Source organism: Procambarus clarkii, chromosome 80, assembly GCF_040958095.1.
Source record: "Procambarus clarkii isolate CNS0578487 chromosome 80, FALCON_Pclarkii_2.0, whole genome shotgun sequence".
NCBI lineage: Eukaryota > Metazoa > Arthropoda > Malacostraca > Decapoda > Cambaridae > Procambarus > Procambarus clarkii.
Genome location: NC_091229.1, coordinates 24,849,661 through 24,867,889, shown reverse-complemented (window position 1 = coordinate 24,867,889; position 18,229 = coordinate 24,849,661). Strand labels below are relative to the sequence as shown.

Below are 18,229 nucleotides of genomic sequence, written 5' to 3'. Positions count from 1 at the left end.
CAAAATAGCACCTGTCTATCAGTTTATAACCAAAATGTTAGATCACTTGATAAACATTTTGACGATTTAAATGCGTTACTCACAGCACTAGGTACTAACCTATCGTTCATTATTTTAACAGAAACTTGGCTAAATAAAGACTATACCCAACTCTACAACTTAGCTGGTTATAAAGCCATTCATAACTGTAGGCCTAATAAAAAAGGTGGTGGCACAGCTATATATTACCGAGATACATTTATCTGCAACAGTGTTATTAGTGACAGAGATGACTACTGTGAATATACTTTTGCTCAGTTTACAATTAAATCCCTTAAATCCTCTTTGACTATTGGAGCCATCTATAGATTTCCCAATACTAACATAGCTTCTTTCTCAGACAACCTAAGGAATCTTATTATAAACAACAATCTCAACAAAAACCACATCATTCTGGGAGGAGACTTTAATATTGACCTGGGTCAACAAAATTGCTCTCAAGTTGACTATTTCCTTAACAGCATGAACTCCTGTATGCTAATCCCCACAATCACCAAACCTACCCGAGTCACTCAAACATCAGCCACTACCTTGGACCACATATGGACAAACATAACAGCTCCCCTTGTATCTGGTATAATTTACGACAGAACAACTGACCACTATCCTACCTTTCTCATAGCGAACATGGACATAACACCACCAAAAAGCAAGAAACTTTCATTTAGGCTACACAGTGAATCAGCTTTAGACAATCTTACAGAGGCACTTTACAATATTAACTGGGATTCTGAATTCAATAATACCCATGATATAAATTCATTAGCTAACCTCTTCATCTCCAAAACTCTAAGCCTCTACAACATTCATTGTCCCCTTCTTACCAAGCAAGTAACTGACAAAAGATTAAACAATCCATGGCTCACAAGTGGCATTCTCAACTCAATCAACAAGAAACATGAATATGAAAAGAAAGTTAGGATTGGCCTAGTTTCAAAGGAAGTAGCTAAAAGGTACTCATCAATGCTTACCAGTATCATAAGAAAGGCAAAACTTGCATATTATGTCAATAGATTCAATGAAGCAAAAGGCAACATGAAAAGCACTTGGAAAACTATCTCTAGTATCCTAGGAACTAAACAACACTCACATAACCAAATAAAACTCTACAAGGATGGGGGTATACCGTCAACTGACTTAGAAATGGCAAATGAATTTAATAGTTTCTTTTCATCGGTTGGTGCTAATCTTGCCAGTAAAATCCCACAGACTCAGACACATATTAACACATATCTCTCAGGCAGCTATCCAAACTCTCTTCTCCTTTCACCAATCAGCCCGGCAGATGTTGTGTCCATCATACATTCTCTAAAAACCAAGGCAGGGAACACCAGTGAAATTCCGTCCATTGTGTACAAGAGAGCCTCCCATGCCCTTTCCTCACCCATAGCACTACTGTTCAACAAATCTATAGAGTATCACACCTTCCCTGATATCCTCAAAAAAGCAAGAGTAACGCCAGTCCATAAAGGAGGCAATCCGGCGGACATAAACAATTATAGACCAATATCAAATCTACCCATTCTATCAAAAATATTTGAAAAAATTATTTACAAGCAGCTCTATTCCTACCTCGTAAAATTCGACATACTCAGCCCCTGCCAGTTTGGCTTCCGGTCCCAAAAGAGCACCAATGATGCAATCATTAGTCTCCTTGACATTATCTACTCAGCCCTTGACAAAAATGAGTTTCCGATTGGACTCTTCATTGACCTAAGAAAAGCCTTTGATACTGTTAATCACAACTACCTCTTACTTAAACTCCAGCATTATGGAATCCGAGGCCTTGCCCTTGACTACATCCGATCCTATCTTAGTGACAGACACCAATATGTAACCATCAATGATACAACTTCTTCCACTCTACCAATTACCGTTGGAGTGCCACAGGGCAGCATCTTAGGACCTCTTCTATTTCTTATATATATAAACGATCTGCCTAATGTCTCTAATATTCTCAAACCTATATTGTTTGCTGACGATACTACCCTTATCTACTCAAACCTCAACCCACATACACTAAATAATGTTGTGAATAATGAATTAAAAAAAGTCCACTTATGGATGTCAACGAACAAACTAACATTAAACATCGAAAAGACTTACTACATCTTATTTGGAAGCAAATCATCAAATGCAATTCAGCTACAGATAGACAACATTAACATCAGTAATAAAAATGATGGCAAGTTTCTTGGCCTATTCCTAGACAAGAGACTCAACTTCAGCACCCACATTCAACACATAACTAAGAAAGTCTCTAAGACAGTTGGTATACTCTCCAAAATCAGATATTATGTTCCTAACTCTGCTCTCCTCTCACTATATTATGCACTAATCTACCCCTATCTTAATTATGGTATCTGTGCATGGGGGTCTACCACTGCAAACCACCTTAAGCCCATCATCACACAGCAAAAATCTGCTATCAGAATAATAACTAACTCTGCTTTCAGACAACACTCAGCTCCCTTGTTTAAATCCCTAAACTTGCTAAATATTAACTCCCTCCACACATTCTCTTGTGTCAACTACATTTACAAAACCCTGTTCTTAAATGCAAACCATGCTCTGAAACTCTCCCTGGACAGATGTAATAGGACCCATTATCACCACACCAGAAATAAATATCTCTTTGATATCCCCAGGGTCAAACTTAATCTGTGTAAACACTCTATGCAAATTAAGGGACCTAGTCTATGGAACTCACTCCCTAGTGAATTGAAAAACTGTAAAACTTTTGCCTTATTTAAAAGCAAAACCAAAAAGTACCTAACTTCATCTATTTAGTTTCCTACACTGAGCTTTAAATTTGCTCTGTACCTAGTGTTACCCAATCTCCTAATTTTTATGTAATATCAAACAACCTTATAATTGTGTTCATTGCTGTCTTCTTTTATGTGCTAGCCATATGCTGTATTGTGACTACCAATTTTTGTCAACTACCATCCAAGCTGTCATTGCAATCAATCTTATATTGTTTCTGCTGTATTGTGCCTACCAATTTGTTGTCAACTACCATTTTAAGCTGTCATTGCAATCAATCATAGCTACCTATGTGCTTTAATATACTGTACCTATAATTTTCTCTCATCTTTTTTTTCATTCCATGTAATCTGTTATCATTTTTTTGTCTATAAATTTTGCAAGTATTTACTTCCTTAAAATTTTCTTAGATTAAGGACCTGCCCGAAACGCTGCGCGTGCTAGTGGCTTTACAAGACTGTAATTACCATATTTGTATCCTCACATTCCTTATGTACATTCTTGTATATGCATAAATAAATAAATAAATAAATAGGCTGTTTATCTACCAAGTGGACGTTTAGTGTGGTGTAGTAAACTAAATCATATAAACATTCATGAGACTACCCAACATCCGAGAGCGCTCTGTGGTCAACTCTGGCATCGAATCACCTCATTTGGTGGGGCCACGTGAGCAACACAAATGCAAAAAGCTTGAATAATCCCCAAGCCAATATGCAACTGACAACTCCACACCCTCCAGAAGGATTCGAACCCAGACAGCCAGGAGTACTATGCACCATGGCGTACCTGGTTCTTTAACCACTAGACCACACGACTCTATAAAAATGGTGGAAGTCGTGAGACTATTTACCCAACATCCGAGAGTACTCTTTAGGGAGAGTGAAGGCCTTTAGGTCTTCCGTTTTCTTCGTCTGAGCCTTGCTGCGAGTTGATATGACCGAGCTGCACACATTGCAGTTTGGTGAGGTGGCCTCTATGAGAAAGTCTTTCAATCTCCTGTTCTGGTAAATAATTAAAACTCTAATTTAGTCTTGTTCATTTATTACTCTTCAAAACTATATTAATTGCCGCAAATTTAGTTGATTTGCGTGTCCTGTGGGAAAATTTTTTAATATATTATTGTCGTTAAAATTGGAATTGATATTAATTTTTAATTGTAGTTTTGATTTGTTCAGTGTCATGCAATGACAGGTATTGTTGTCTTTGTTATGGAATATATAATGAATAATTATAATAATCAGGAAATATTATTATGACTACTTACTCATTTAAATGAATAATAAATTAAAAATTTCATAAATTAGGTTTGATAAATATTGTGTAATTATAATAATTAGTGTAGCGTATATGTGGCGATGTCAACACCATCTGTGGAGTGAGGTAATTGATAATAATGTTTATTATTCAATTGAACTTATAGTAACAACAACAAAATATTTTACAGGAGTATAATTTTAATCAATAATTATAATTGTTTACCTAGTGATAACTAGATAATTTCATCGGTGTTTGGATAGGTTATAATATATATATATATATATATATATATATATATATATATATATATATATATATATATATATATATATATATATATATATATATATATACATATATATATGTCGTACCTAGTAGCCAGAACGCACTTCTCAGCCTACTATGTAAGGCCCGATTTGCCTAATAAGCCAAGTTTTCCTGATTTAATATATTTTCTCTAAATTTTTTCTTATGAAATGATAAAGCTACCCTTTTCATTATGTATGAGGTAATTTTTTTTTTATTGGAGTTAAAATTAATGTAGATATATGACCGAACCTAACCAACCCTACCTAACCTAACCTATCCTATCTTTACAGGTTAGGTTAGGTTAGGTAGCCGAAAAAGTTAGGTTAGGTTAGGTTAGGTAGGTTAGGTAGTCGAAAAACAATTAATTCATGAAAATTTGGCTTATTAGGCAAATCGGGCCTTGCATTGTAGGCTGAGAAGTGCGTTCTGGCTACTAGGTACGACATATATATATATATATATATATATATATATATATATATATATATATATATATATATATATATATATATATCCAGCACACGAAGATGTCAGCGACGTCATCAAGAGGAGCCGCAGCTCGCTGCCCTACACAACTAGAACCAATTGTAGTGTGGAGGACAACAACAACAATACACACCAACTGGCAGTGTGTGGAACTACACGTGTGCCTACGATTTGGTCAAAACGCCTTTCCACAACTTAGGAAACCATTAGGAAACCAAAGGGGAAGGAGGTTCTGCTACAGCCATAGAGACCAAGAAAATTCCCAAATATTCAAGTCTTTTATAATGTTTAAACTTCTTTCAGGTATGCTCACGCACATTATGCTCATTGGGTAACTGTGCACTGAAATTCTTGAATGAAGTAGCTAATTATTCAGCCTAAGAAACCCAGAGATAACAGATTTCTGTTCCAGTGCATTAGCATTGTCATTAAATTAGGAAAAGCGTACAGCATTCAAACGTACAACAGAGTATAGCGTACAGCCCCTCACCTCCGGAAGGCTATATAAGAAGTTCAATTTGAAATGAGTGTTATGTTTAATAATAAAACCATATCTGTTACCCAACACATTCAGAAATTGGAGAGCACATGTATCCTAGGAGCCAGTGTCTCAAAACCTATTAGGACGAAGCTGTTGAATCGTGCAAGGCCTCTGTGACTGCCTGTACGCTGGGTTTTCTTTAAGGTAGTCTTTAGATCCTCGTGACAAGAATAGTGCGTTGGATAATTTGGCTGCACATGTCTAAGTTAACACTTTATATTTACCATGCTTCCAGGAGCATATAGTAAAGTCCATCTAGGCGCTTCTAGCTGTATCCTGGTTTTCACATTTCATGATCTATTTATTGTTTCAGATATATTGGAGGTGAGTCTATGGAGGTGGCAAAGCTAAGGACTGCATTAATGCAGAGGGTCTTAAGATCATGAGGAGTGCTTAGGGAGGAATTAGTGTCAGTCAATGGGAAATCCCATACATAAGGAGCAATAAATGTTTCTGTACTTTATCCAGCATTGTTGAGTGATAATTCTACAAGGAAATTTTTCAGTTGGGACTGTTTGGAGCCAGTCCGATAGTATATGACAAAAAGGTTTGCAAGACGTAACAGTGTGATAAGAGTTCTGAAGAAGGTAACAAAGTATTAAGAAAACATTAGTTCCAGGTGATGTTGGGTTTGCAGCACCACTAGTTCACTAGATCCTGAAGATGTTGGAAGCATACCACTAGTTCCTAGAGATGTTGGGGACACACCACTAGTTCCTGAAGATGTTGGAGGCACACCACTAGTTCCTGGAGATGTTGGAGGCACACCACTAGTTCCTGGAGATGTTGGGGACACACCATTAGTTCCTGGAGATGTTGGAAGCATACCACTAGTTCCTAGAGATGTTGGGGACACACCACTAGTCCCTGGAGATGTTAGAGGCACACCACTAGCTCCTGGAGATGTTGGAGGACAAACAAAAAAACTAGTATCTTGTGATGGGAAGACTAGAGCCTGGGGAGGAGAGCCAGGGCCGTGGCAGCTATGAGGAGTGTGAGGGAGGTGGTCGTGGAAGACGTGCCTCCGGTTCCAGGAATATTGTGGATGCTGTTGCCATCATCGCCGCCGCCACCTCCGCCTGTGGAGGAACCCCACACAACAACAATTTGTATTAGTTGCTTATTTAATTAATTTTTGAATATTTTAGCTATACTATAAATCAATCTCTGGATAATAAATATTTGTGAATATTGGCCTTAAAGCCCCTTAACCAAGGCAAGAAACATTAATAGTACTGGGCATTAATGGGGTCGTTAAATACCATGATGGATCCACAACTGTCTCCACTGATGTAGCTGTAACCATACCCTATGACGAGCGTGTGTGGATGTCTCGTTGTTTATTACAGTTTGGGTATGAACATTAAAGAAAATGGATCTTCCTTGACAGTATCAAAAGAAAATTAATGTTATTCCTTCTATAAGATCTCTTTCTATTTAGTATTGCCTCCTTTATTTCCCCTTCCCAGACAGACCTCTGGCTTAGACCAGTGTAAAGTCCTACACTCTTGTTACGAGTCCACCCAAGTTGTCACATCATTTGTAAAACGATGGCTGCCCGGACCTTAGCAACACCCTGCATGTGATCGGAATCCCTTACATCCTTGAACATGTGATCGGAATCCTTTTCTTCTTTATAGCATGGGATCAGAATCCCTCCCATCCATCCTGCTACATGTGAATGGAATTCCTTCCTCTGAACGTGTGATTGAAACCCCCTTCCTTCTTCCTAACATGTAATCAGAATCGCACCCTTCCTTATAACATGCTTCCAAAATCCTTATTTTCTCTTCCTCCTAACATATGATGGGAATCCCTCCCATCCTCCTAACATATGATCTGAATCCTTTCCATCCTCCAAATAATTTATAATGCTTTATATTACTTACTTTCAATTTCTTACTCTTACCAACAACTGTTCCTCCCGCAGATAAACAAATAAAGGATTTGTTTATACAACCGAATACAAATAGTCTCCACTAAATCGCGTGTATCCTGCACTGTTGCATGTGCATACAGTTGCGGGCACCAGACTAGGGAAAAGGATATCGTCAAATTAGCAGTCGAGCGTCGAGCAGCACAAAATTGTTGTACCTTGACTTGAGTACCTTGATTTACTCACGGTGCTCACGGACCTTGAGCACTTTGTACTTTGATTTCGATTCAGTGCCTCAAGGAAGACTGCTAAGAAAGGTAGAGGCTCATGGTATTTGGGGTGCTATCTTAAGATGTATAATTTTTGGATATTTCAAAGGAAACAAATTGTTTGTATAAGAGGAGTTATATTAGAGTGGGAAGCCGTTATAAGTGGAATGCCTCAGAGGCACTCCCTAGGGCACTCCCCAGGGCACTCCCCAGGCCACTCTCCAGGGCACTCCCAAGGGCACTCCCAGGGCACTCCCAAGGCACTCCCAAGGGCACTCCCAGGGCACTCCCAAGGCACTCCCAGGGCACTCCCCGGGCACTCTCCAGGGCACTCCCAAGGGCACTCTCCAGGGCACTCCCCAGGGCACTCTCCAGGGCACTCTCCAGGGCACTCCCCAGGGCACTCTCCTGGGCTCTCCCCAGGGCACTCTCCAGGGCACTCCCAAGGGCATTTCCAAGGGCACTACCAAGGGCACTCCCCAGGGCACTCCCAAGGGCATTTTGACCATCCATGGGTCTCTGTTGTTAATTGTTTATTTAAATTCAGGAATGAGCATCATATATATACACATTTACAGACGATACCAAAATTGGGCAGAACAATATATACAAAATCAAACATAAAATAACGTTACGACGATCTGGACAGGCTTCCGAAATGAACAAAAGAAACAGATGTAGTTTATGCAGGAATGCAAATGTAGGGCTTCAAGACAAGGTCAAGTGGCCGATATCAGAAGGAGAGTGACAGATATCAGCTGGAAAGTGCCAGATGTCAGCTAGAGAGTGCCAGATATCAGCTGGAGAGTGCCAGATATCAGCTTTAGAGTACCAGATATCGGCTGGAGAGTGATGAAATTGCGACGTTTGTATGTATAAGAGATCTGGGGTCATGATTGGTAGGAATTTAAAGCCAAAAAAAGATATTTATGAATGTTTGGGATAAAGCAAATAGGATACTGGAATTTATTAGTAGAAGTGTTAGCTATAAAATAATGTTTTATAGCTAACACGTTTCTAACACGTTTAATGTTTCTCCAGCTGTATTTTGCCCTTGTTACAATATTTTAATTATGCAGTTGAATCTTGGACGCCATACTACGAAGCTGACGCATCTGTCACTCAATCTTGCTTTTCAATCACTAATAAGCTGTCATTTTTTTTCTTACAGTCTAATTAGTTTTCTCTTCAGATCATGAACGTATTATATAGCAACAATGATTTTTTTTATTTTTCAGGGCTTCAACGTTTTTCTTTATTACCTTATTAGCATATTATTTTTATCTATTCCTCTCCTGAGTTCACCTAGTTGCAATTTTGTGCAATTTTCGTATTTCTTTTAACTGAATACACATTTTTAGTAGTTAAGTAGTATGTCTTCTATCACACTTATATATTGTTTGGAGCCACTTTCCTCATGATGTGAGGTTGAGAAAGCTTAGTTTACATCCCCCAGAAAGCTTAAAGAATTAGAGGTGATAACTGAAGAGTATGACTGGGTATAACAAAAGGGATATTAATGTGTTAAATATATCAACATAAGATAATACACGAAACAATGGCTGTAAATTGGTTAGGTTTAGATTTTTATATATTTTTATGTATATATACAAGAGTTCTAACATTCTCGTAACGCCTCTAGCAAGCATAGCGTTTTTGGGCAATTTAGGACAGACCGAGATAGATCTAGTTTGGAAACAGGTTGGTTGATTTGCGGAATAGATTACCTCGTTGCATAATAGACATGGGATAGATGGACGGTTTCAAGCATAGGTTAAACATATATATGTATGAGAATAGTTGGATAAATATTCTATCTGCCTCTCATAGGCCTAAAGGCCTTTCGTATTTTTTATGCTCATGTTGATACGATAGTTTGCTAGCCGGGGAGACGGCACTTACCGCTAAGGGGCTTGTTGCCAGGACCAATGTTGCATTTAGGCGTCCTGCAGTAGGTCTTGTAGTTGACCTGCGTCAGGTCCTTGACGGGCGTGAAGCCGTCCTTGGGGCAGTTGGGCTGGCAGGAGCGACTGAAGGAGACTATCTGTCCTGCTCGACCCAGCGCCAGACACACAGGTCGACCCAGCGCCAGACACACACGGAGAAAGGGTTAAGTCAGCATTGTGTTAGTGTGTTAATAAGGGCTCAAGAAGTGAAACATTTAGAAACAATATTAGCTACTGTCAATTACAATGTGTTAAATGACTGAAGTTGTCGGAAAAACCGACACCATTTACTAACTTTCAATACAATATGCAGGTAATATTGCTGCTATTTTGTACTAAGAAATTAAACCTAAAGTAGCTTTAATCAATTATAGAAATCGAGATTCCAGTGGAAATTTCCTCGGGAGAAAACGGGAAATCAATTTCATGTAGCCATTAAATTCATCAGCTAATAATTTTGTGAATTCCTCTTAAAACACCTGTCTGGCATTAGAATCAATAAAAAAAGTATTCTCTATGACTGGATCTAATATAACTACCAACATACTGAAGTCTACCTCCCCCATTGTCAATAAAAGGACAGTATAGGAACCAGGGAACCAAGGAGGTGGGCGTCTCTCTGAGCCGAGAGGGGAGGCAGACACCAGTAATTTAACGTAAACAATGAAGTCTCGTTAGAGCAGATCAAGCTCTGCAATTATTTCCCTCTGGACACAGTGTTACGGGACCAAAAACGTCCCTTCACCAGTACGATCTTCGTCAACAACAAGGGAAATGTTCTGTACTCGATTCCATCTCTGTCTAGCTTTGTCTGGCCACTAATAATAGATTAGGGAATACCGATAAGAATGCATGGCGAGCCACCCAAACAGGGTAATTATTAATTAAATCTTATCAAATAAATTACAATATTTACCCCCTGATATAACTGTCATATATATAGGTTACGATTGTTATTGTGGGTGACTTTTGACAGGTGAAAGAGAAGGGGAAGAACAATCACCTGGCACAACACGTGACACGGGAAGACACTAGTACAACACGTGACACGGGACGACACTAGCACAACACGTGACACGGGAAGACACTAGTACAACACGTGACACGGGAAGACACTAGCACAACACGTGACACGGGAAGACACTAGCACAACACGTGACACGGGACGACACTAGCACAACACGTGACACGGGAAGACACTAGCACAACACGTGACACGGGAAGACACTAGCACAACACGTGACACGGGAAGACACTAGCACAACACGTGACACGGGAAGACACTAGCACAACACGTGACACGGGAAGACACTAGCACAACACGTGACACGGGAAGACACTAGCACAACACGTGACACGGGACGACACTAGCACAACACGTGACACGGGAAGACACTAGCACAACACGTGACACGGGAAGACACTAGCACAACACGTGACACGGGAAGACACTAGCACAACACGTGACACGGGAAGACACTAGTACAACACGTGACACGGGAAGACACTAGCACAACACGTGACACGGGAAGACACTAGTACAACACGTGACACGGGACGACACTAGCACAACACGTGACACGGGAAGACACTAGCACAACACGTGACACGGGACGACACTAGCACAACACGTGACACGGGAAGACACTAGCACAACACGTGACACGGGAAGACACTAGCACAACACGTGACACGGGACGACACTAGCACAACACGTGACACGGGAAGACACTAGTACAACACGTGACACGGGAAGACACTAGTACAACACGTGACACGGGACGACACTAGCACAACACGTGACACGGGAAGACCTGGTACAACACGTGACACGGGAAGACACTAGTACAACACGTGACACGGGAAGACACTAGCACAACACGTGACACGGGACGACACTAGCACAACACGTGACACGGGAAGACCTGGTACAACACGTTACACGGGAAGACACTAGTACAACACGTGACACGGGAAGACACTAGCACAACACGTGACACGGGAAGACCTGGTACAACACGTGACACGGGAAGACACTAGCACAACACGTGACACGGGAAGACACTAGCACAACACGTGACACGGGAAGACACTAGCACAACACGTGACACGGGAAGACACTAGCACAACACGTGACACGGGAAGACACTAGCACAACACGTGACACGGGAAGACACTAGCACAACACGTGACACGGGAAGACACTAGTACAACACGTGACACGGGAAGACACTAGCACAACACGTGACACGGGAAGACACTAGCACAACACGTGACACGGGAAGACACTAGCACAACACGTGACACGGGAAGACACTAGCACAACACGTGACACGGGAAGACACTAGCACAACACGTGACACGGGAAGACACTAGCACAACACGTGACACGGGAAGACACTAGTACAACACGTGACACGGGAAGACCTGGTACAACACGTGACACGGGAAGACACTAGTACAACACGTGACACGGGACGACACTAGCACAACACGTGACACGGGAAGACACTAGCACAACACGTGACACGGGAAGACACTAGCACAACACGTGACACGGGACGACACTAGCACAACACGTGACACGGGAAGACACTAGTACAACACGTGACACGGGAAGACACTAGTACAACACGTGACACGGGAAGACACTAGCACAACATGTGACACGGGAAGACACTAGCACAACATGTGACACGGGAAGACACTAGTACAACACGTGACACGGGAAGACACCTGGCACAACACGTGACACGGGAAGACACTAGCACAACACGTGACACGGGAAGACACTAGCACAACACGTGACACGGGAAGACACTAGCACAACACGTGACACGGGAAGACACCTGGCACAACACGTGACACGGGAAGACACTAGCACAACACGTGACACGGGAAGACACTAGCACAACACGTGACACGGGAAGACACTAGCACAACACGTGACACGGGAAGACACTAGCACAACACGTGACACGGGAAGACACTAGCACAACACGTGACACGGGAAGACACTAGCACAACACGTGACACGGGAAGACACTAGCACAACACGTGACACGGGAAGACACTAGCACAACACGTGACACGGGAAGACACTAGCACAACACGTGACACGGGAAGACACTAGCACAACACGTGACACGGGAAGACACTAGCACAACACGTGACACGGGAAGACACTAGCACAACACGTGACACGGGAAGACACTAGCACAACACGTGACACGGGAAGACACTAGCACAACACGTGACACGGGAAGACACTAGCACAACACGTGACACGGGAAGACACTAGCACAACACGTGACACGGGAAGACACTAGCACAACACGTGACACGGGAAGACACTAGCACAACACGTGACACGGGAAGACACTAGCACAACACGTGACACGGGAAGACACTAGCACAACACGTGACACGGGAAGACACTAGCACAACACGTGACACGGGAAGACACTAGCACAACACGTGACACGGGAAGACACTAGTACAACACGTGACACGGGAAGACACTAGCACAACACGTGACACGGGAAGACACTAGCACAACACGTGACACGGGAAGACACCAGCATCACCTACACGGAGTATTTGTCTGTGATCATCCGTATTTATATCTGGTTGTCCAGGGCCCAACTACTATCCATATAAAGCTTCCCCAGTATTTACTAACTTATGTAGTCTTAACATTGTAGTCAAGGTCTACCAATTAATAATTTCGATTGATAGACTATATATATGTATATAAGTAATAATAATAAAAAAACAGATTGTATAGGAAACGATTTGTGGGAATAAAATCATACAGTCCGCTATCAAAACAAATAAATTAATGTAATAAATGGATAATTATGTAAATTAATATAAAATAATAAATTGTAAATAAATCAATAAATCCCACGAGTCAGTTACCTCCATACCAATCACACATCATTACTGTACTTCTTTACTGTGTTCTCCTTCTGGTCAGTTGAGTCACACGTCATTGTTATTGTATTTGTTTGTTCATCATCGTTAAATGTTTATATTCTCCTAATTCTAAACAAACTCATACTTTATTTGGCTTAAGAACAGTACCGTAAATCATTAGACATCAGTGTACAGTAAGAGTTTACCACGCATCCTCTTTATCTACTTATATTTTTTTAAACTAAGACTAGGATTCATAAGGGCTGTGAAATGACGTCACAGGCAAGCAAGAGCTGTTATCCTACCTAAGCTCAGTTGAAGCCTGCTAGAGACACATTTATTTCTTGAGAATGAACTTTGAAACAGTCACATAGGGAACTATCATTTAATGAACCTGGTGAAACTGAAAGCATGCTCTGTAATCCTACCTCAGCTCAGTTGAAACCTACTCCTAGAGACCCATTTACTTCATGAGTCTGTTATATGCATTAATAGGAGTAGCCTTTATTCATTAACAACATTAAGTAACAATCATATAAGGAACAGGATGAGTATGTAGCCAGGCTCATCCTGTTCCTTATATGATTGTTACCCACAAGTCTTCATGTGATCAGTTGACCTGTTCTCCCGTGTATCAACCTGTTGAGCGAACAAGTTCCAGATGCAAAACAGCCTAGGAGTGAACGATCACTGATATCGCTTACTCTCTCTCCATTTGTCTATGTCTGTCTGTCTGTCTGTCTGTCTGTCTGTCTGTCTGTCTGTCTGTCTGTCTGTCTGTCTGTCTGTCTGTCTGTCTGTCTGTCTGTCTGTCTGTCTGTCTCTCTCTCTCTCTCTCTCTCTCTCTCTCTCTCTCTCTCTCTCTCTCTCTCTCTCTGTCTCTCTCTCTCTCTCTCTCTCTCTCTCTCTCTCTCTCTCTCTCTCTCTCTCTCTCTCTCTCTCTCTCTCTCTCTCTCTCTCTGTCTCTCTCTCTCTCTCTCTCTCTCTCTCTCTCTCTCTCTCTCTCTCTCTCTCTCTCTCTCTCTCTCTCTCTCTCTCTCTCTCTCTCTCTCTCTCTGTCTCTCTCTCTCTCTCTCTCTCTCTCTCTCTCTCTCTCTCTCTCTCTCTCTCTCTCTCTCTCTCTCTCTCTCTCTCTCTCTCTCTCTCTCTCTCTCTCTCTCTCTCTCTCTCTCTCTCTCTCTCTCTCCCTCTCTGTCTCTCTCACCTGGGCTCTCGAGGTACTCCTGGCGAGTGATGGTGCAGCAGATGTCCTCGCCTGTGTGACAGTCAGTGATCGGGGAGCCATTGGCCACGTTGTCCGGTTCGTTGACGCAATAGAGGTTGTTGGCGTCACTGGTGCAGGTGTAGCACTGGACACTACCTGCGTGACGCACACAGGTGAGGGAGAGAAGGTGACGTGATAACACACACATGGAGAGATGCCTTGAATTACAAGGCACTTGTGAAGGCCAACAAAGTTCATGTACACACACACACACACACACACACACACACACACACACACACACACACACACACACACACACACACACACACACACACACACATATATATATATATGTCGTACCTAGTAGCCAGAACGCACTTCTCAGCCTACTATGCAAGGCCAAATTTGCCTAATAAGCCAAGTTTTCATGAATTAATTGTTTTTCGAATACCTAACCTACCTAACCTAACCTAACCTAACTTTTTTGGCCACCTAACCTAACCTAACCTATTAAGATAGGTTAGGTTAGGTTAGGTATGGTTGGTTAGGTTCGGTCATATATCTACGTTAATTTTAACTCCAATAAAAAAAAATTGACCTCGTACATAATGAAATGGGTAGCTTTATCATTTCATAAGAAAAAAATTAGAGAAAATATATTAATTCATGAAAACTTGGCTTATTAGGCAAATCGGGCCTTGCATAGTAGGCTGAGAAGTGCGTTCTGGCTACTAGGTGCGACATATATATATATATATATATATATATATATATATATATATATATATATATATATATATATATATATATATATATATATATATATATATATATATATATATATATATATATATATATATATATATATATACACACATATATACATATATATATATATATATATATATATATATATATATATATATATATATATATATATATATACACATATATACATATATATATATATATATATATATATATATATATATATATATATATATATATATATATATAATAATAATAATAATTTTTTATTTAGGTAAGGTACATACATAAAGAGATTTACAAAGTTTGTTGGCTTTATAGATAGAGCTAGTACATACAATGCCTAAAGCCACTATTACGCAAAGCGTTTCGGGCAGAGTATGGGTTCGGAATATATGCGAGCAAGCCTGAATGGTCGTATCTAGTAGCCAGAACGCACTTTTCAGCCTATGCAGGGCCCAATTTGCCTAATAAGGCACGTTTTCATGAATTAATTGTTTTTCGACTACCTAGCCTACCTAACCTAACCTAACCTAACTTTTTTGGCTACCTAACCTAACCTATATATATATATATATATATATATATATATATATATATATATATATATATATATATATATATATATATATATATATATATATATATTTATATGCGAACAAGCCTGAATGGTCCCCAGGACTATATGCGACTGAAAACTCACACCCCAGAAGTGACTCGAACCCATACTCCCAGGAGCAACGCAACTGGTAACTACAGGATGCCTTAATCCCTTGACCATCACGATCTACCTGTTGGTATTTAGACACATTTAACATTGTATTTTATATAAGGGATTAAACCATAAAACACCGTACACTGACTGTAATTCCCGGGTCTGTTCTAGCATCAAAAGATCTGAACACTGTACACAGTCTAGCCTGGCTCTTGAACTGCATAGACAATAACTGGAATTTTGTCTAGTAATTATAACAACTAGTTATATGATTCAAGCAAGCTATTAAATGATTTATAGGCAAGTAAATATTATTACTTGATGCTGACAAAATGCCAGATTTCATATCTCTCTTGATGAGATAAGGCACAATATATTTTTGATAAGATAGTAGCATTGCTGTAGGATAGATTCACTCGTAGCGTTTGCTTAGATTTAGATATATGTGGAAGTGGAGAGCGACCTCACGTGCTGGAGTGGTGGACTCTCTTACACTGTTTTTAGATACATGTATCAGTATTTTGTTCTTATTTATAGTTCAGCACCTCCCTGAGTATCTTAGGTGGCTATTTTGGTGATTATTAGATTGTTTGTGCGGTGTTAGTCTTGGTAGAAGTCTTGGTAGAAGCCTAGGTAGAAGTCTAGGTAGAAGTCTTGGTAGAGGTCTTGGTAGAAGGCTTGGTAGAGGTCTTGGTAGAAGGCATGGTAGAGGGCTTGGTAGAGGTCTTGGTTGAAGTCTTGGTAGAGGTCTTGGTAGATATCTTGGTAGAAGTCCTGGTAGAAGTCTTTATATAAGATACCCCCACACGTGTTCACTCTAGGAGGTAAACAAAAGATTCTGAGGCTCCATGTTAGCATTCCTCTCTGTTTGAGAGGGATGCTAGGTATGATTATAAGATTAATATTTTCCTCGTTTAGACGAATGTTTGAGATAAAGTGTGATTGCAGTAATTTTAGTACAGATTGATTCTTTATTTTGGACTTTAAAATACGTCACCGGAAGCCCAAATTATGTTCAAAATGTGTTTCAATTAAACCAGCTCCTTGTAGAAGCTTCTAGATTCATGGGGACCCATGAGCAAAGTCATGTAGGCCACCTCTATAGGCATAATGGCGGACGTGACCATTGTGGTGTGGTCATGGATGCAGTATCCAGATGAATGCTCTAGGATTTATGATTCTGATGTATGATTCAATAAATGTAGGATTCAGATATGATTCAGATATAATTCAGATGTGATTTGTTATACTCAAATTCTATGTCAGTTGGAATATAACCAATCACAGGCAAGTAGGCCTTTGACGTCATGCCAGACAGAGGAGCATCAGCCATGCTTCCAGCAGCCTCAGTTCTCCTCACAGACTCAGAGTAGGTGGACCTAGGCTGGCCAGTTATACACCTGTTTGCCTCGCTCAATAAATATACAGAAGCGACTACTGTGTCTACATTTAACCCGAACAAGGCAACGAATACTGGTAGCAGCAGTGGGACCCAGAAATTTTTTTCTGGAAACGAAAATTTAAGTACCCAGCATCGTCTTGTGTTTCACAGTACAGCCGCCACCGCCGCCACCGCCATCAACCGCCTCCATAAGCCGCCATCCTGCCACCCACGCATCAAATATTGTGCCAGACCGGGGTCCTGCCATCAACCACTACTCCAGGCCAACGTCTCAGCAGTAAGGGTCAATAATTTCCTGTTTGAACGTTAATTCATCAGTGAGGAGGAAGGGAGCTTCCGCGCCAGCCATTTTTGAATCTCGCGCCACCACGTGGGATCCTGCACCCACCACCACCACCACCACCGCCGCCCAAGATGACAGTATCTAAGCTTTGTGAGTGTTCTAGCTACTGAAATCGTGGTCAGCCATCGTCGCAATATCGTCGTCGTCCGAATTTATCTTCGCACTTCCAACATCAACAGTGTGGAGTCCCTGAGTTTCGCGCCACCACCGCCAGGAGCGCTGCCATCGCACCAGTTTGTAAACAAGTCCTCACATGGGCCTCTTCACACGTCTCGTTACCGTTTTTCGTTTTGGCCACTGTTATATTGCAAATCCTGCAGCCCTGAGTTAAGTAATTATGAGCTAAGATATCGTGTGCTATGATTTAATAAGGTTTAACGTAAA

General features: G+C 40.8%; 1 protein-coding gene across 1 annotated transcript in view; it reads right to left on the bottom strand.

Annotated features, from left to right (window-relative positions):
- Positions 1–3,832: 3,832 nt before the first annotated feature.
- The window catches only part of LOC123746342 (uncharacterized), a 29,536-nt gene continuing 15,139 nt past the window's right edge, over positions 3,833–18,229 (bottom strand). The window contains exons 2-4 of the mRNA XM_045727795.2: positions 14,615–14,770; positions 9,449–9,595; positions 3,833–6,480 (exon numbers count right to left, since the gene is read on the bottom strand). Of these exons, the coding sequence (XP_045583751.1) occupies positions 6,350–6,480; positions 9,449–9,595; positions 14,615–14,770 (434 nt within the window). The 3' untranslated portion in view covers positions 3,833–6,349. The remainder of the gene's footprint in view (positions 6,481–9,448; positions 9,596–14,614; positions 14,771–18,229) is intronic.